The sequence below is a fragment of the Pseudorasbora parva genome, chromosome 6 (assembly GCF_024679245.1).
Source record: "Pseudorasbora parva isolate DD20220531a chromosome 6, ASM2467924v1, whole genome shotgun sequence".
Classification (NCBI taxonomy): domain Eukaryota; kingdom Metazoa; phylum Chordata; class Actinopteri; order Cypriniformes; family Gobionidae; genus Pseudorasbora; species Pseudorasbora parva.
In genome coordinates this window covers 47,160,790-47,180,088 of record NC_090177.1, presented here as the reverse complement: position 1 = coordinate 47,180,088, position 19,299 = coordinate 47,160,790, and the positions used below count along the sequence as shown (strand labels likewise).

The window sequence follows — 19,299 nt, the reverse complement described above, 5'->3', positions numbered from 1 at the left end:
TCAGGTTTGCTACTGGAGCATGCCCAAAGTACTTTGGGTAGATGTTTGGTGCATTCCGCTTTGCTTGTAGACATGCTGAAGTATTAACTAGCATTATATACACCTGGTTTTTAAACAATCTAAAAAGCAAGTAAAATCAAATAATTCTGATATAATATTATAATTAAATTCTGTGAGGTAATATAGCCCAAATACACAAAAAAATATAGCAGAAATAGACTTCATACAACCAGACACCTAAACGTTATTTGTAAAGCAATTTGAGAGCATGTGGGATGAAAGAAAGTTAATGTCTTTTTGTTTTACTCCTGGGCAAGGCAAATGTCCTGCGCTGCTGTAGTAGATAACTAGGTGTTGGAGCCACAGACAGGAAGCAATGCAGTGGTGATGAATTGTCCTTAATAAAGTAAAAGTATGCAAGGTGGCTTTGCCTCATCTCTCACTCTGCAATGGGAGTGTTGATGTCAGAATACCTTTTATCCGGCTGCAATGTTTTTAAACCCTCTCTAACTCAGAGAGACCTTTAGGTAATCTCCCCATACTGGGCTAGCGTTCCTCCAGAACTGGCCGCATAAAAGTCAAAGATATTTATGTTAAAACATCACAAGGGAATCCTGCTTTTTTTAACAACACAAAGATAGTAGATCCTAGGATGTACTTTTTTTAACCATGTTCCTAATTTGGATGTCCCATGATCGGAAGACATCAACTCCAATCAGTTTAAAAGGTGGAAACTCTACTAATTTGCATGTCTTGAAATAACGAGATGAAGGACAGGGAATGCCTTCCTCATTCCTAACACTGATGACCTTGTCCACTGTCTTAGCTCCAATCTTTGCCAATGTAAGCTCCTGTCCCCATTAGCTCTGCCAGGTCACGTTAGTCAAGCTCTCATCAGCCGAGTACATCCACCTATAGGAATACGATGCCCATCAGAGCTTTCATTAGTAGTGATTGGGGGATATCAGCATTGCTTTATGGGGGTTTATCACTGCTCTTATTCATGATGCACAGGGAGTGCTTGCCCAGAACAGAACCATACCACCAATCGAAATTATGTTTTAATTGTATCATCTGAGGATAGTGGTCTTGACAGAAGTGCATTTGATACCAAGGTGGAGGATAATCCCTGTCACCAGTTTGGAGTGTGTCACAAGTGGACAGGGGAGGTTTATAGGGACAGACCCTTGACTCCTTGATTATGACAGAGGGGATGAGTCTACACATGTACATTGGACTCCAAGTCAACCCATTGCAAATATTCTTAGTGTGGATTAGGCAAGTAGTGGGCCAATAATGCAAACTGAGAACAGTCATGAAAGAGCAATACCAAAGAGACACTGATGTTGAGTTAAGAAGTTTATTAAGACCACTAAAGTCACATGACCAGAGTAACTTCTCCACTAGACACCACAGTTTGTCCACTAGAGATTGTCTTGACATCAGCATCTCTTCCTGGAAGAGAAATGGTAGAATTGAGGGGCATTTAAAAACCAAATTCTCATGGTTCCTGAAGTCAGTTTACAGCTAGCACTCACTTTTCCTAGCACAGCTTTGCTCACAGGAGCCAGAAGAGGGATGGCACACCGCTGTACTACAGTGGATGAAGATCTAACAGAGGGGGAAAAGGGTCAAGCCACAGAAACCACTATAAAAAGACTAATATTAAGGGTTCAGGCAAGGCTGTGGAGCATACGGTTTCCTGCAGAGGAGCCAGTGATGCTGGATCCACAAATGTAAACATCTTCACAACAAAGCGCTTGTAGTGGGTTGGGAACTGAAGACCAGAAGATCCAGCCACCGGAACCAGTGTGGTCAGGTAACGGTCATCCCGGTAAGGGCATCTGGAAGGCAAAGGGGCAGTCAGAAAGGCCTTACAGCACACTAGCTGGATGAAGACCAGCCTTACTCACCCATCGACCAGAAGGTCCCACTGGGGTAGACTGAGTGGACTGGGGGTTGATGTCGCCCAGCAACGTCCCAGCATCAGGACAATGTTGGGGTCAGTCCTCTCCAAAACCCGCACCTCAACAAACACCGGCTCCCGCAGGACTTTTGTGACCGGATAATCAGCATCACTGTAGTAAGAGGTGTACGCCTCGTCCCCTGAGGAAGAACGCAGCATTTAAACAGAAACTGCTGCAACCTGGAGTTGTAGAAAATCCTCCATACTTGGACAGACACTTGCCTTCTGCACAGCCTTTGGTGACACATTGACCATTTGCCAGTCTAAGCTCCACCCTGAGGGGTCCAGAAGCAGCTACTGGTGGAGGTGCAGGAACAGTGTTGACCTCCACAACCAGAGCTTCCACAGAAGTACCAGAGTACCTACACTGGAAGAGAAGCCTGTACAACAAACAGGGAGCTTTAGCATAAATGTTAATACTTGACAAGTGCTACAAGTGTAAAAAGCACCTACTCAAAATGGCTGTCCCTTGTGATGGAACCAAGCGGTCCGACACCCACTTCATACGAGGAGGTCATCCTGTTTTCATACACCACATAGCCACCATCCTCCTGCAAATAGTAACTGTTGGCATCCAGTCCTTTTCTAAGCAGAACAGAAGCACAAGCAGCTACCCACCATCATGCTCGTGCCACATGCAGTGACAGGGAACTGGTATATAGCAAAGGAAGGTGTGGATCCCACAGGACTGCAAGGTGGGTCATTTCCACCCAGGAGACGGACTGAATCCAGGCTCAATCGAGGCAGAGTAACATCTCTAGCCACCACTACCACAAACTGACCATCTCTTATACACTGGACAGTCACTGGAACAGGGTAAGAGAGCAGGTTATTGCTGAAGAGAAGTTTAACAGGAAACCCTTCACATTGACTCAACACTCTTACCCGCCTTCCCATAGTAGCACTGCTGTCCGTTAAAGCAGCAGTTGAGCGCTTCACACTCAGCACCACTGGTACCAGCTGGGCCACATTGGATCTGCTCATAATCAGCTACAGCACATTTGTCAAGGGGCTCTGCCTGCACCACTGGCTGCTTAGGCTGAACCTGCTGTTGACTAGCTTGCTGTTGAACCCACTGAGGAGACTGACTAGCTTGCTGTTGAACCCACTGAGGAGACTGACTAGCTGGCTTCTGAACCTGCTGACTAGCCTGCTGTTGAACCCACTGAGGAGACTGACTAGCTGGCTTCTGAACCTGCTGACTAGCCTGCTGTTGAACCCACTGAGGAGACTGACTAGCTGGCTTCTGAACCTGCTGACTAGCTTGCTGTTGAACCCACTGAGGAGACTGACTAGCTTGCTGTTGAACCCACTGAGGAGACTGACTAGCTTGCTTCTGAACCTGCTGACTAGCTTGCTGTTGAACCCACTGAGGAGACTGACTAGCTTGCTTCTGAACCTGCTGACTAGCTTGCTGTTGAACCCACTGAGGAGACTGACTAGCTTGCTGTTGAACCCACTGAGGAGACTGACTAGCTGGCTTCTGAACCTGCTGACTAGCTTGCTGTTGAACCCACTGAGGAGACTGACTAGCTGGCTTCTGAACCTGCTGACTAGCTTGCTGTTGAACCCACTGAGGAGACTGACTAGCTTGCTGTTGAACCCACTGAGGAGACTGACTAGCTGGCTTCTGAACCTGCTGACTAGCTTGCTGTTGAACCCACTGAGGAGACTGACTAGCTGGCTTCTGAACCTGCTGACTAGCTTGCTGTTGAACCCACTGAGGAGACTGACTAGCTGGCTTCTGAACCTGCTGACTAGCTTGCTGTTGAACCCACTGAGGAGACTGACTAGCTTGCTTCTGAAGCCGCTGGTCAGTTTGCTGTAACATCAGAGCTTGGGGATTCTGGGGCAGATTACTCCACTGTGGAACAGCATGACAGAAAGCACAAAACCACACACAAAGTGCCAGAGACTGCACTGCACACCAACTTCCTGTCATTGTTCAACAGATAGTTACACTGTTGAGATGCTGCCCTTTGGTCTTTTTGTATTCTACAGATTTTGGCTAATTAACGATAATCCCTCCCTCTTCATTAACAGTCATGATTCTCCAGACATGCCCAAATGGGAGCTTATGCTACCAGAAGATTCTCATTGGTTCTCAAAATTATGCACGTGATATTTTTTGATCCCAGTTGGTCAGATTCGTCATATTGAAGACAAGTAAAAAGGTTCATGTTCAGGTTTGCTACTGGAGCATGCCCAAAGTACTTTGGGTAGATGTTTGGTGCATTCCGCTTTGCTTGTAGACATGCTGAAGTATTAACTAGCATTATATACACCTGGTTTTTAAACAATCTAAAAAGCAAGTAAAATCAAATAATTCTGATATAATATTATAATTAAATTCTGTGAGGTAATATAGCCCAAATACACAAAAAAATATAGCAGAAATAGACTTCATACAACCAGACACCTAAACGTTATTTGTAAAGCAATTTGAGAGCATGTGGGATGAAAGAAAGTTAATGTCTTTTTGTTTTACTCCTGGGCAAGGCAAATGTCCTGCGCTGCTGTAGTAGATAACTAGGTGTTGGAGCCACAGACAGGAAGCAATGCAGTGGTGATGAATTGTCCTTAATAAAGTAAAAGTATGCAAGGTGGCTTTGCCTCATCTCTCACTCTGCAATGGGAGTGTTGATGTCAGAATACCTTTTATCCGGCTGCAATGTTTTTAAACCCTCTCTAACTCAGAGAGACCTTTAGGTAATCTCCCCATACTGGGCTAGCGTTCCTCCAGAACTGGCCGCATAAAAGTCAAAGATATTTATGTTAAAACATCACAAGGGAATCCTGCTTTTTTTAGCAACACAAAGATAGTAGATCCTAGGATGTACTTTTTTTAACCATGTTCCTAATTTGGATGTCCCGTGATCGGAAGACATCAACTCCAATCAGTTAAAAAAGGTGGAAACTCTACTAATTTGCATGTCTTGAAATAACGAGATGAAGGACAGGGAATGCCTTCCTCATTCCTAACACTGATGACCTTGTCCACTGTCTTAGCTCCAATCTTTGCCAATGTAAGCTCCTGTCCCCATTAGCTCTGCCAGGTCACGTTAGTCAAGCTCTCATCAGCCGAGTACATCCACCTATAGGAATACGATGCCCGTCAGAGCTTTCATTAGTAGTGATTGGGGGATATCAGCATTGCTTTATGGGGGTTTATCACTGCTCTTATTCATGATGCACAGGGAGTGCTTGCCCAGAACAGAACCATACCACCAATCGAAATTATGTTTTAATTGTATCATCTGAGGATAGTGGTCTTGACAGAAGTGCATTTGATACCAAGGTGGAGGATAATCCCTGTCACCAGTTTGGAGTGTGTCACAAGTGGACAGGGGAGGTTTATAGGGACAGACCCTTGACTCCTTGATTATGACAGAGGGGATGAGTCTACACATGTACATTGGACTCCAAGTCAACCCATTGCAAATATTCTTAGTGTGGATTAGGCAAGTAGTGGGCCAATAATGCAAACTGAGAACAGTCATGAAAGAGCAATACCAAAGAGACACTGATGTTGAGTTAAGAAGTTTATTAAGACCACTAAAGTCACATGACCAGAGTAACTTCTCCACTAGACACCACAGTTTGTCCACTAGAGATTGTCTTGACATCAGCATCTCTTCCTGGAAGAGAAATGGTAGAATTGAGGGGCATTTAAAAACCAAATTCTCATGGTTCCTGAAGTCAGTTTACAGCTAGCACTCACTTTTCCTAGCACAGCTTTGCTCACAGGAGCCAGAAGAGGGATGGCACACCGCTGTACTACAGTGGATGAAGATCTAACAGAGGGGGAAAAGGGTCAAGCCACAGAAACCACTATAAAAAGACTAATATTAAGGGTTCAGGCAAGGCTGTGGAGCATACGGTTTCCTGCAGAGGAGCCAGTGATGCTGGATCCACAAATGTAAACATCTTCACAACAAAGCGCTTGTAGTGGGTTGGGAACTGAAGACCAGAAGATCCAGCCACCGGAACCAGTGTGGTCAGGTAACGGTCATCCCGGTAAGGGCATCTGGAAGGCAAAGGGGCAGTCAGAAAGGCCTTACAGCACACTAGCTGGATGAAGACCAGCCTTACTCACCCATCGACCAGAAGGTCCCACTGGGGTAGACTGAGTGGACTGGGGGTTGATGTCGCCCAGCAACGTCCCAGCATCAGGACAATGTTGGGGTCAGTCCTCTCCAAAACCCGCACCTCAACAAACACCGGCTCCCGCAGGACTTTTGTGACCGGATAATCAGCATCACTGTAGTAAGAGGTGTACGCCTCGTCCCCTGAGGAAGAACGCAGCATTTAAACAGAAACTGCTGCAACCTGGAGTTGTAGAAAATCCTCCATACTTGGACAGACACTTGCTTTCTGCACAGCCTTTGGTGACACATTGACCATTTGCCAGTCTAAGCTCCACCCTGAGGGGTCCAGAAGCAGCTACTGGTGGAGGTGCAGGAACAGTGTTGACCTCCACAACCAGAGCTTCCACAGAAGTACCAGAGTACCTACACTGGAAGAGAAGCCTGTACAACAAACAGGGAGCTTTAGCATAAATGTTAATACTTGACAAGTGCTACAAGTGTAAAAAGCACCTACTCAAAATGGCTGTCCCTTGTGATGGAACCAAGCGGTCCGACACCCACTTCATACGAGGAGGTCATCCTGTTTTCATACACCACATAGCCACCATCCTCCTGCAAATAGTAACTGTTGGCATCCAGTCCTTTTCTAAGCAGAACAGAAGCACAAGCAGCTACCCACCATCATGCTCGTGCCACATGCAGTGACAGGGAACTGGTATATAGCAAAGGAAGGTGTGGATCCCACAGGACTGCAAGGTGGGTCATTTCCACCCAGGAGACGGACTGAATCCAGGCTCAATCGAGGCAGAGTAACATCTCTAGCCACCACTACCACAAACTGACCATCTCTTATACACTGGACAGTCACTGGAACAGGGTAAGAGAGCAGGTTATTGCTGAAGAGAAGTTTAACAGGAAACCCTTCACATTGACTCAACACTCTTACCCGCCTTCCCATAGTAGCACTGCTGTCCGTTAAAGCAGCAGTTGAGCGCTTAACACTCAGCACCACTGGTACCAGCTGGGCCACATTGGATCTGCTCATAATCAGCTACAGCACATTTGTCAAGGGGCTCTGCCTGCACCACTGGCTGCTTAGGCTGAACCTGCTGTTGACTAGCTTGCTGTTGAACCCACTGAGGAGACTGACTAGCTTGCTGTTGAACCCACTGAGGAGACTGACTAGCTGGCTTCTGAACCTGCTGACTAGCCTGCTGTTGAACCCACTGAGGAGACTGACTAGCTGGCTTCTGAACCTGCTGACTAGCCTGCTGTTGAACCCACTGAGGAGACTGACTAGCTGGCTTCTGAACCTGCTGACTAGCTTGCTGTTGAACCCACTGAGGAGACTGACTAGCTGGCTTCTGAACCTGCTGACTAGCTTGCTTCTGAAGCCGCTGGTCCGTTTGCTGTAACATCAGAGCTTGGGGATTCTGGGGCAGATTACTCCACTGTGGAACAGCATGACAGAAAACACAAAACCACACACAAAGTGCCAGAGACTGCACTGCACACCAACTTCCTGTCATTGTTCAACAGATAGTTACACTGTTGAGATGCTGCCCTTTGGTCTTTTTGTATTCTACAGATTTTGGCTAATTAACGATAATCCCTCCCTCTTCATTAACAGTCATGATTCTCCAGACATGCCCAAATGGGAGCTTATGCTACCAGAAGATTCTCATTGGTTCTCAAAATTATGCACGTGATATTTTTTGATCCCAGTTGGTCAGATTCGTCATATTGAAGACAAGTAAAAAGGTTAATGTTCAGGTTTGCTACTGGAGCATGCCCAAAGTACTTTGGGTAGATGTTTGGTGCATTCCGCTTTGCTTGTAGACATGCTGAAGTATTAACTAGCATTATATACACCTGGTTTTTAAACAATCTAAAAAGCAAGTAAAATCAAATAATTCTGATATAATATTATAATTAAATTCTGTGAGGTAATATAGCCCAAATACACAAAAAAATATAGCAGAAATAGACTTCATACAACCAGACACCTAAACGTTATTTGTAAAGCAATTTGAGAGCATGTGGGATGAAAGAAAGTTAATGTCTTTTTGTTTTACTCCTGGGCAAGGCAAATGTCCTGCGCTGCTGTAGTAGATAACTAGGTGTTGGAGCCACAGACAGGAAGCAATGCAGTGGTGATGAATTGTCCTTAATAAAGTAAAAGTATGCAAGGTGGCTTTGCCTCATCTCTCACTCTGCAATGGGAGTGTTGATGTCAGAATACCTTTTATCCGGCTGCAATGTTTTTAAACCCTCTCTAACTCAGAGAGACCTTTAGGTAATCTCCCCATACTGGGCTAGCGTTCCTCCAGAACTGGCCGCATAAAAGTCAAAGATATTTATGTTAAAACATCACAAGGGAATCCTGCTTTTTTTAGCAACACAAAGATAGTAGATCCTAGGATGTACTTTTTTTAACCATGTTCCTAATTTGGATGTCCCATGATCGGAAGACATCAACTCCAATCAGTTTAAAAGGTGGAAACTCTACTAATTTGCATGTCTTGAAATAACGAGATGAAGGACAGGGAATGCCTTCCTCATTCCTAACACTGATGACCTTGTCCACTGTCTTAGCTCCAATCTTTGCCAATGTAAGCTCCTGTCCCCATTAGCTCTGCCAGGTCACGTTAGTCAAGCTCTCATCAGCCGAGTACATCCACCTATAGGAATACGATGCCCGTCAGAGCTTTCATTAGTAGTGATTGGGGGATATCAGCATTGCTTTATGGGGGTTTATCACTGCTCTTATTCATGATGCACAGGGAGTGCTTGCCCAGAACAGAACCATACCACCAATCGAAATTATGTTTTAATTGTATCATCTGAGGATAGTGGTCTTGACAGAAGTGCATTTGATACCAAGGTGGAGGATAATCCCTGTCACCAGTTTGGAGTGTGTCACAAGTGGACAGGGGAGGTTTATAGGGACAGACCCTTGACTCCTTGATTATGACAGAGGGGATGAGTCTACACATGTACATTGGACTCCAAGTCAACCCATTGCAAATATTCTTAGTGTGGATTAGGCAAGTAGTGGGCCAATAATGCAAACTGAGAACAGTCATGAAAGAGCAATACCAAAGAGACACTGATGTTGAGTTAAGAAGTTTATTAAGACCACTAAAGTCACATGACCAGAGTAACTTCTCCACTAGACACCACAGTTTGTCCACTAGAGATTGTCTTGACATCAGCATCTCTTCCTGGAAGAGAAATGGTAGAATTGAGGGGCATTTAAAAACCAAATTCTCATGGTTCCTGAAGTCAGTTTACAGCTAGCACTCACTTTTCCTAGCACAGCTTTGCTCACAGGAGCCAGAAGAGGGATGGCACACCGCTGTACTACAGTGGATGAAGATCTAACAGAGGGGGAAAAGGGTCAAGCCACAGAAACCACTATAAAAAGACTAATATTAAGGGTTCAGGCAAGGCTGTGGAGCATACGGTTTCCTGCAGAGGAGCCAGTGATGCTGGATCCACAAATGTAAACATCTTCACAACAAAGCGCTTGTAGTGGGTTGGGAACTGAAGACCAGAAGATCCAGCCACCGGAACCAGTGTGGTCAGGTAACGGTCATCCCGGTAAGGGCATCTGGAAGGCAAAGGGGCAGTCAGAAAGGCCTTACAGCACACTAGCTGGATGAAGACCAGCCTTACTCACCCATCGACCAGAAGGTCCCACTGGGGTAGACTGAGTGGACTGGGGGTTGATGTCGCCCAGCAACGTCCCAGCATCAGGACAATGTTGGGGTCAGTCCTCTCCAAAACCCGCACCTCAACAAACACCGGCTCCCGCAGGACTTTTGTGACCGGATAATCAGCATCACTGTAGTAAGAGGTGTACGCCTCGTCCCCTGAGGAAGAACGCAGCATTTAAACAGAAACTGCTGCAACCTGGAGTTGTAGAAAATCCTCCATACTTGGACAGACACTTGCCTTCTGCACAGCCTTTGGTGACACATTGACCATTTGCCAGTCTAAGCTCCACCCTGAGGGGTCCAGAAGCAGCTACTGGTGGAGGTGCAGGAACAGTGTTGACCTCCACAACCAGAGCTTCCACAGAAGTACCAGAGTACCTACACTGGAAGAGAAGCCTGTACAACAAACAGGGAGCTTTAGCATAAATGTTAATACTTGACAAGTGCTACAAGTGTAAAAAGCACCTACTCAAAATGGCTGTCCCTTGTGATGGAACCAAGCGGTCCGACACCCACTTCATACGAGGAGGTCATCCTGTTTTCATACACCACATAGCCACCATCCTCCTGCAAATAGTAACTGTTGGCATCCAGTCCTTTTCTAAGCAGAACAGAAGCACAAGCAGCTACCCACCATCATGCTCGTGCCACATGCAGTGACAGGGAACTGGTATATAGCAAAGGAAGGTGTGGATCCCACAGGACTGCAAGGTGGGTCATTTCCACCCAGGAGACGGACTGAATCCAGGCTCAATCGAGGCAGAGTAACATCTCTAGCCACCACTACCACAAACTGACCATCTCTTATACACTGGACAGTCACTGGAACAGGGTAAGAGAGCAGGTTATTGCTGAAGAGAAGTTTAACAGGAAACCCTTCACATTGACTCAACACTCTTACCCGCCTTCCCATAGTAGCACTGCTGTCCGTTAAAGCAGCAGTTGAGCGCTTCACACTCAGCACCACTGGTACCAGCTGGGCCACATTGGATCTGCTCATAATCAGCTACAGCACATTTGTCAAGGGGCTCTGCCTGCACCACTGGCTGCTTAGGCTGAACCTGCTGTTGACTAGCTTGCTGTTGAACCCACTGAGGAGACTGACTAGCTTGCTGTTGAACCCACTGAGGAGACTGACTAGCTGGCTTCTGAACCTGCTGACTAGCCTGCTGTTGAACCCACTGAGGAGACTGACTAGCTGGCTTCTGAACCTGCTGACTAGCCTGCTGTTGAACCCACTGAGGAGACTGACTAGCTGGCTTCTGAACCTGCTGACTAGCTTGCTGTTGAACCCACTGAGGAGACTGACTAGCTTGCTGTTGAACCCACTGAGGAGACTGACTAGCTTGCTTCTGAAGCCGCTGGTCAGTTTGCTGTAACATCAGAGCTTGGGGATTCTGGGGCAGATTACTCCACTGTGGAACAGCATGACAGAAAGCACAAAACCACACACAAAGTGCCAGAGACTGCACTGCACACCAACTTCCTGTCATTGTTCAACAGATAGTTACACTGTTGAGATGCTGCCCTTTGGTCTTTTTGTATTCTACAGATTTTGGCTAATTAACGATAATCCCTCCCTCTTCATTAACAGTCATGATTCTCCAGACATGCCCAAATGGGAGCTTATGCTACCAGAAGATTCTCATTGGTTCTCAAAATTATGCACGTGATATTTTTTGATCCCAGTTGGTCAGATTCGTCATATTGAAGACAAGTAAAAAGGTTAATGTTCAGGTTTGCTACTGGAGCATGCCCAAAGTACTTTGGGTAGATGTTTGGTGCATTCCGCTTTGCTTGTAGACATGCTGAAGTATTAACTAGCATTATATACACCTGGTTTTTAAACAATCTAAAAAGCAAGTAAAATCAAATAATTCTGATATAATATTATAATTAAATTCTGTGAGGTAATATAGCCCAAATACACAAAAAAATATAGCAGAAATAGACTTCATACAACCAGACACCTAAACGTTATTTGTAAAGCAATTTGAGAGCATGTGGGATGAAAGAAAGTTAATGTCTTTTTGTTTTACTCCTGGGCAAGGCAAATGTCCTGCGCTGCTGTAGTAGATAACTAGGTGTTGGAGCCACAGACAGGAAGCAATGCAGTGGTGATGAATTGTCCTTAATAAAGTAAAAGTATGCAAGGTGGCTTTGCCTCATCTCTCACTCTGCAATGGGAGTGTTGATGTCAGAATACCTTTTATCCGGCTGCAATGTTTTTAAACCCTCTCTAACTCAGAGAGACCTTTAGGTAATCTCCCCATACTGGGCTAGCGTTCCTCCAGAACTGGCCGCATAAAAGTCAAAGATATTTATGTTAAAACATCACAAGGGAATCCTGCTTTTTTTAGCAACACAAAGATAGTAGATCCTAGGATGTACTTTTTTTAACCATGTTCCTAATTTGGATGTCCCATGATCGGAAGACATCAACTCCAATCAGTTTAAAAGGTGGAAACTCTACTAATTTGCATGTCTTGAAATAATGAGATGAAGGACAGGGAATGCCTTCCTCATTCCTAACACTGATGACCTTGTCCACTGTCTTAGCTCCAATCTTTGCCAATGTAAACTCCTGTCCCCATTAGCTCTGCCAGGTCACGTTAGTCAAGCTCTCATCAGCCGAGTACATCCACCTATAGGAATACGATGCCCGTCAGAGCTTTCATTAGTAGTGATTGGGGGATATCAGCATTGCTTTATGGGGGTTTATCACTGCTCTTATTCATGATGCACAGGGAGTGCTTGCCCAGAACAGAACCATACCACCAATCGAAATTATGTTTTAAGTGTATCATCTGAGGATAGTGGTCTTGACAGAAGTGCATTTGATACCAAGGTGGAGGATAATCCCTGTCACCAGTTTGGAGTGTGTCACAAGTGGACAGGGGAGGTTTATAGGGACAGACCCTTGACTCCTTGATTATGACAGAGGGGATGAGTCTACACATGTACATTGGACTCCAAGTCAACCCATTGCAAATATTCTTAGTGTGGATTAGGCAAGTAGTGGGCCAATAATGCAAACTGAGAACAGTCATGAAAGAGCAATACCAAAGAGACACTGATGTTGAGTTAAGAAGTTTATTAAGACCACTAAAGTCACATGACCAGAGTAACTTCTCCACTAGACACCACAGTTTGTCCACTAGAGATTGTCTTGACATCAGCATCTCTTCCTGGAAGAGAAATGGTAGAATTGAGGGGCATTTAAAAACCAAATTCTCATGGTTCCTGAAGTCAGTTTACAGCTAGCACTCACTTTTCCTAGCACAGCTTTGCTCACAGGAGCCAGAAGAGGGATGGCACACCGCTGTACTACAGTGGATGAAGATCTAACAGAGGGGGAAAAGGGTCAAGCCACAGAAACCACTATAAAAAGACTAATATTAAGGGTTCAGGCAAGGCTGTGGAGCATACGGTTTCCTGCAGAGGAGCCAGTGATGCTGGATCCACAAATGTAAACATCTTCACAACAAAGCGCTTGTAGTGGGTTGGGAACTGAAGACCAGAAGATCCAGCCACCGGAACCAGTGTGGTCAGGTAACGGTCATCCCGGTAAGGGCATCTGGAAGGCAAAGGGGCAGTCAGAAAGGCCTTACAGCACACTAGCTGGATGAAGACCAGCCTTACTCACCCATCGACCAGAAGGTCCCACTGGGGTAGACTGAGTGGACTGGGGGTTGATGTCGCCCAGCAACGTCCCAGCATCAGGACAATGTTGGGGTCAGTCCTCTCCAAAACCCGCACCTCAACAAACACCGGCTCCCGCAGGACTTTTGTGACCGGATAATCAGCATCACTGTAGTAAGAGGTGTACGCCTCGTCCCCTGAGGAAGAACGCAGCATTTAAACAGAAACTGCTGCAACCTGGAGTTGTAGAAAATCCTCCATACTTGGACAGACACTTGCCTTCTGCACAGCCTTTGGTGACACATTGACCATTTGCCAGTCTAAGCTCCACCCTGAGGGGTCCAGAAGCAGCTACTGGTGGAGGTGCAGGAACAGTGTTGACCTCCACAACCAGAGCTTCCACAGAAGTACCAGAGTACCTACACTGGAAGAGAAGCCTGTACAACAAACAGGGAGCTTTAGCATAAATGTTAATACTTGACAAGTGCTACAAGTGTAAAAAGCACCTACTCAAAATGGCTGTCCCTTGTGATGGAACCAAGCGGTCCGACACCCACTTCATACGAGGAGGTCATCCTGTTTTCATACACCACATAGCCACCATCCTCCTGCAAATAGTAACTGTTGGCATCCAGTCCTTTTCTAAGCAGAACAGAAGCACAAGCAGCTACGCACCATCATGCTCGTGCCACATGCAGTGACAGGGAACTGGTATATAGCAAAGGAAGGTGTGGATCCCACAGGACTGCAAGGTGGGTCATTTCCACCCAGGAGACGGACTGAATCCAGGCTCAATCGAGGCAGAGTAACATCTCTAGCCACCACTACCACAAACTGACCATCTCTTATACACTGGACAGTCACTGGAACAGGGTAAGAGAGCAGGTTATTGCTGAAGAGAAGTTTAACAGGAAACCCTTCACATTGACTCAACACTCTTACCCGCCTTCCCATAGTAGCACTGCTGTCCGTTAAAGCAGCAGTTGAGCGCTTCACACTCAGCACCACTGGTACCAGCTGGGCCACATTGGATCTGCTCATAATCAGCTACAGCACATTTGTCAAGGGGCTCTGCCTGCACCACTGGCTGCTTAGGCTGAACCTGCTGTTGACTAGCTTGCTGTTGAACCCACTGAGGAGACTGACTAGCTTGCTGTTGAACCCACTGAGGAGACTGACTAGCTGGCTTCTGAACCTGCTGACTAGCCTGCTGTTGAACCCACTGAGGAGACTGACTAGCTGGCTTCTGAACCTGCTGACTAGCCTGCTGTTGAACCCACTGAGGAGACTGACTAGCTGGCTTCTGAACCTGCTGACTAGCCTGCTGTTGAACCCACTGAGGAGACTGACTAGCTGGCTTCTGAACCTGCTGACTAGCTTGCTGTTGAACCCACTGAGGAGACTGACTAGCTGGCTTCTGAACCTGCTGACTAGCTTGCTGTTGAACCCACTGAGGAGACTGACTAGCTGGCTTCTGAACCTGCTGACTAGCTTGCTGTTGAACCCACTGAGGAGACTGACTAGCTTGCTTCTGAAGCCGCTGGTCAGTTTGCTGTAACATCAGAGCTTGGGGATTCTGGGGCAGATTACTCCACTGTGGAACAGCATGACAGAAAGCACAAAACCACACACAAAGTGCCAGAGACTGCACTGCACACCAACTTCCTGTCATTGTTCAACAGATAGTTACACTGTTGAGATGCTGCCCTTTGGTCTTTTTGTATTCTACAGATTTTGGCTAATTAACGATAATCCCTCCCTCTTCATTAACAGTCATGATTCTCCAGACATGCCCAAATGGGAGCTTATGCTACCAGAAGATTCTCATTGGTTCTCAAAATTATGCACGTGATATTTTTTGATCCCAGTTGGTCAGATTCGTCATATTGAAGACAAGTAAAAAGGTTCATGTTCAGGTTTGCTACTGGAGCATGCCCAAAGTACTTTGGGTAGATGTTTGGTGCATTCCGCTTTGCTTGTAGACATGCTGAAGTATTAACTAGCATTATATACACCTGGTTTTTAAACAATCTAAAAAGCAAGTAAAATCAAATAATTCTGATATAATATTATAATTAAATTCTGTGAGGTAATATAGCCCAAATACACAAAAAAATATCGCAGAAATAGACTTCATACAACCAGACACCTAAACGTTATTTGTAAAGCAATTTGAGAGCATGTGGGATGAAAGAAAGTTAATGTCTTTTTGTTTTACTCCTGGGCAAGGCAAATGTCCTGCGCTGCTGTAGTAGATAACTAGGTGTTGGAGCCACAGACAGGAAGCAATGCAGTGGTGATGAATTGTCCTTAATAAAGTAAAAGTATGCAAGGTGGCTTTGCCTCATCTCTCACTCTGCAATGGGAGTGTTGATGTCAGAATACCTTTTATCCGGCTGCAATGTTTTTAAACCCTCTCTAACTCAGAGAGACCTTTAGGTAATCTCCCCATACTGGGCTAGCGTTCCTCCAGAACTGGCCGCATAAAAGTCAAAGATATTTATGTTAAAACATCACAAGGGAATCCTGCTTTTTTTAGCAACACAAAGATAGTAGATCCTAGGATGTACTTTTTTTAACCATGTTCCTAATTTGGATGTCCCATGATCGGAAGACATCAACTCCAATCAGTTTAAAAGGTGGAAACTCTACTAATTTGCATGTCTTGAAATAACGAGATGAAGGACAGGGAATGCCTTCCTCATTCCTAACACTGATGACCTTGTCCACTGTCTTAGCTCCAATCTTTGCCAATGTAAACTCCTGTCCCCATTAGCTCTGCCAGGTCACGTTAGTCAAGCTCTCATCAGCCGAGTACATCCACCTATAGGAATACGATGCCCGTCAGAGCTTTCATTAGTAGTGATTGGGGGATATCAGCATTGCTTTATGGGGGTTTATCACTGCTCTTATTCATGATGCACAGGGAGTGCTTGCCCAGAACAGAACCATACCACCAATCGAAATTATGTTTTAATTGTATCATCTGAGGATAGTGGTCTTGACAGAAGTGCATTTGATACCAAGGTGGAGGATAATCCCTGTCACCAGTTTGGAGTGTGTCACAAGTGGACAGGGGAGGTTTATAGGGACAGACCCTTGACTCCTTGATTATGACAGAGGGGATGAGTCTACACATGTACATTGGACTCCAAGTCAACCCATTGCAAATATTCTTAGTGTGGATTAGGCAAGTAGTGGGCCAATAATGCAAACTGAGAACAGTCATGAAAGAGCAATACCAAAGAGACACTGATGTTGAGTTAAGAAGTTTATTAAGACCACTAAAGTCACATGACCAGAGTAACTTCTCCACTAGACACCACAGTTTGTCCACTAGAGATTGTCTTGACATCAGCATCTCTTCCTGGAAGAGAAATGGTAGAATTGAGGGGCATTTAAAAACCAAATTCTCATGGTTCCTGAAGTCAGTTTACAGCTAGCACTCACTTTTCCTAGCACAGCTTTGCTCACAGGAGCCAGAAGAGGGATGGCACACCGCTGTACTACAGTGGATGAAGATCTAACAGAGGGGGAAAAGGGTCAAGCCACAGAAACCACTATAAAAAGACTAATATTAAGGGTTCAGGCAAGGCTGTGGAGCATACGGTTTCCTGCAGAGGAGCCAGTGATGCTGGATCCACAAATGTAAACATCTTCACAACAAAGCGCTTGTAGTGGGTTGGGAACTGAAGACCAGAAGATCCAGCCACCGGAACCAGTGTGGTCAGGTAACGGTCATCCCGGTAAGGGCATCTGGAAGGCAAAGGGGCAGTCAGAAAGGCCTTACAGCACACTAGCTGGATGAAGACCAGCCTTACTCACCCATCGACCAGAAGGTCCCACTGGGGTAGACTGAGTGGACTGGGGGTTGATGTCGCCCAGCAACGTCCCAGCATCAGGACAATGTTGGGGTCAGTCCTCTCCAAAACCCGCACCTCAACAAACACCGGCTCCCGCAGGACTTTTGTGACCGGATAATCAGCATCACTGTAGTAAGAGGTGTACGCCTCGTCCCCTGAGGAAGAACGCAGCATTTAAACAGAAACTGCTGCAACCTGGAGTTGTAGAAAATCCTCCATACTTGGACAGACACTTGCCTTCTGCACAGCCTTTGGTGACACATTGACCATTTGCCAGTCTAAGCTCCACCCTGAGGGGTCCAGAAGCAGCTACTGGTGGAGGTGCAGGAACAGTGTTGACCTCCACAACCAGAGCTTCCACAGAAGTACCAGAGTACCTACACTGGAAGAGAAGCCTGTACAACAAACAGGGAGCTTTAGCATAAATGTTAATACTTGACAAGTGCTACAAGTGTAAAAAGCACCTACTCAAAATGGCTGTCCCTTGTGATGGAACCAAGCGGTCCGACACCCACTTCATACGAGGAGGTCATCCTGTTTTCATACACCACATAGCCACCATCCTCCTGCAAATAGTAACTGTTGGCATCCAGTCCTTTTCTAAGCAGAACAGAAGCACAAGCAGCTACCCACCATCATGCTCGTGCCACATGCAGTGACAGGGAACTGGTATATAGCAAAGGAAGGTGTGGATCCCACAGGACTGCAAGGTGGGTCATTTCCACCCAGGAGACGGACTGAATCCAGGCTCAATCGAGGCAGAGTAACATCTCTAGCCACCACTACCACAAACTGACCATCTCTTATACACTGGACAGTCACGGGAACAGGGTAAGAGAGCAGGTTATTGCTGAAGAGAAGTTTAACAGGAAACCCTTCACATTGACTCAACACTCTTACCCGCCTTCCCATAGTAGCACTGCTGTCCGTTAAAGCAGCAGTTGAGCGCGTCACACTCAGCACCACTGGTACCAGCTGGGCCACATTGGATCTGCTCATAATCAGCTACAGCACATTTGTCAAGGGGCTCTGCCTGCACCACTGGCTGCTTAGGCTGAACCTGCTGTTGACTAGCTTGCTGTTGAACCCACTGAGGAGACTGACTAGCTTGCTGTTGAACCCACTGAGGAGACTGACTAGCTGGCTTCTGAACCTGCTGACTAGCCTGCTGTTGAACCCACTGAGGAGACTGACTAGCTGGCTTCTGAACCTGCTGACTAGCTTGCTGTTGAACCCACTGAGGAGACTGACTAGCTGGCTTCTGAACCTGCTGACTAGCTTGCTGTTGAACCCACTGAGGAGACTGACTAGCTTGCTTCTGAAGCCGCTGGTCAGTTTGCTGTAACATCAGAGCTTGGGGATTCTGGGGCAGATTACTCCACTGTGGAACAGCATGACAGAAAGCACAAAACCACACACAAAGTGCCAGAGACTGCACTGCACACCAACTTCCTGTCATTGTTCAACAGATAGTTACACTGTTGAGATGCTGCCCTTTGGTCTTTTTGTATTCTACAGATTTTGGCTAATTAACGATAATCCCTCCCTCTTCATTAACAGTCATGATTCTCCAGACATGCCCAAATGGGAGCTTATGCTACCAGAAGATTCTCATTGGTTCTCAAAATTATGCACGTGATATTTTTTGATCCCAGTTGGTCAGATTCGTCATATTGAAGACAAGTAAAAAGGTCCATGTTCAGGTTTGCTACTGGTGCATGCCCAAAGTACTTTGGGTAGATGTTTGGTGCATTCCGCTTTGCTTGTAGACATGCTGAAGTATTAACTAGCATTATATACACCTGGTTTTTAAACAATCTAAAAAGCAAGTAAAATCAAATAATTCTGATATAATATTATAATTAAATTCTGTGAGGTAATATAGCCCAAATACACAAAAAAATATAGCAGAAATAGACTTCATACAACCAGACACCTAAACGTTATTTGTAAAGCAATTTGAGAGCATGTGGGATGAAAGAAAGTTAATGTCTTTTTGTTTTACTCCTGGGCAAGGCAAA

At 45.8% G+C, this 19,299-nt stretch overlaps 5 protein-coding genes across 5 annotated transcripts; all 5 read right to left on the bottom strand.

Annotated features, from left to right (window-relative positions):
* Positions 1-1,378: 1,378 nt before the first annotated feature.
* Positions 1,379-3,911, bottom strand: LOC137079469 (zona pellucida sperm-binding protein 4-like). The gene is made up of 8 exons (XM_067447422.1): positions 2,852-3,911; positions 2,585-2,772; positions 2,420-2,517; positions 2,189-2,346; positions 1,914-2,106; positions 1,697-1,844; positions 1,539-1,611; positions 1,379-1,455 (listed from the first exon to the last, which is right to left on the bottom strand). Exons 1-8 carry the CDS (start codon positions 3,906-3,908, stop codon positions 1,379-1,381), a joined length of 1,992 nt encoding a protein of 663 aa, XP_067303523.1. The 5' UTR covers positions 3,909-3,911.
* A 1,616-nt stretch (positions 3,912-5,527) lies between these two features.
* On the bottom strand, positions 5,528-7,897 carry LOC137079545 (zona pellucida sperm-binding protein 4-like). The gene is given in 10 exon segments (XM_067447498.1): positions 5,528-5,604; positions 5,688-5,760; positions 5,846-5,993; positions 6,063-6,255; positions 6,338-6,495; positions 6,569-6,666; positions 6,734-6,921; positions 7,001-7,211; positions 7,368-7,505; positions 7,856-7,897. Coding segments are annotated over 10 exon segments (1,326 nt in total).
* Positions 7,898-9,201: 1,304 nt separating this feature from the next.
* Positions 9,202-11,266, bottom strand: LOC137079468 (zona pellucida sperm-binding protein 4-like). The gene is made up of 8 exons (XM_067447421.1): positions 10,675-11,266; positions 10,408-10,595; positions 10,243-10,340; positions 10,012-10,169; positions 9,737-9,929; positions 9,520-9,667; positions 9,362-9,434; positions 9,202-9,278 (listed from the first exon to the last, which is right to left on the bottom strand). The coding sequence occupies exons 1-8, from the start codon at positions 11,264-11,266 to the stop codon at positions 9,202-9,204; spliced, it is 1,527 nt and encodes a 508-aa protein (XP_067303522.1).
* A 1,618-nt stretch (positions 11,267-12,884) lies between these two features.
* LOC137079467 (zona pellucida sperm-binding protein 4-like) lies at positions 12,885-15,087 on the bottom strand. The gene is made up of 8 exons (XM_067447419.1): positions 14,358-15,087; positions 14,091-14,278; positions 13,926-14,023; positions 13,695-13,852; positions 13,420-13,612; positions 13,203-13,350; positions 13,045-13,117; positions 12,885-12,961 (listed from the first exon to the last, which is right to left on the bottom strand). Exons 1-8 carry the CDS (start codon positions 15,085-15,087, stop codon positions 12,885-12,887), a joined length of 1,665 nt encoding a protein of 554 aa, XP_067303520.1.
* A 1,618-nt stretch (positions 15,088-16,705) lies between these two features.
* On the bottom strand, positions 16,706-18,737 carry LOC137079544 (zona pellucida sperm-binding protein 4-like). Its single transcript, XM_067447497.1, has 8 exons — positions 18,182-18,737; positions 17,912-18,102; positions 17,747-17,844; positions 17,516-17,673; positions 17,241-17,433; positions 17,024-17,171; positions 16,866-16,938; positions 16,706-16,782 (listed from the first exon to the last, which is right to left on the bottom strand). The coding sequence occupies exons 1-8, from the start codon at positions 18,735-18,737 to the stop codon at positions 16,706-16,708; spliced, it is 1,494 nt and encodes a 497-aa protein (XP_067303598.1).
* Between the last annotated feature and the right edge of the window lie 562 nt (positions 18,738-19,299).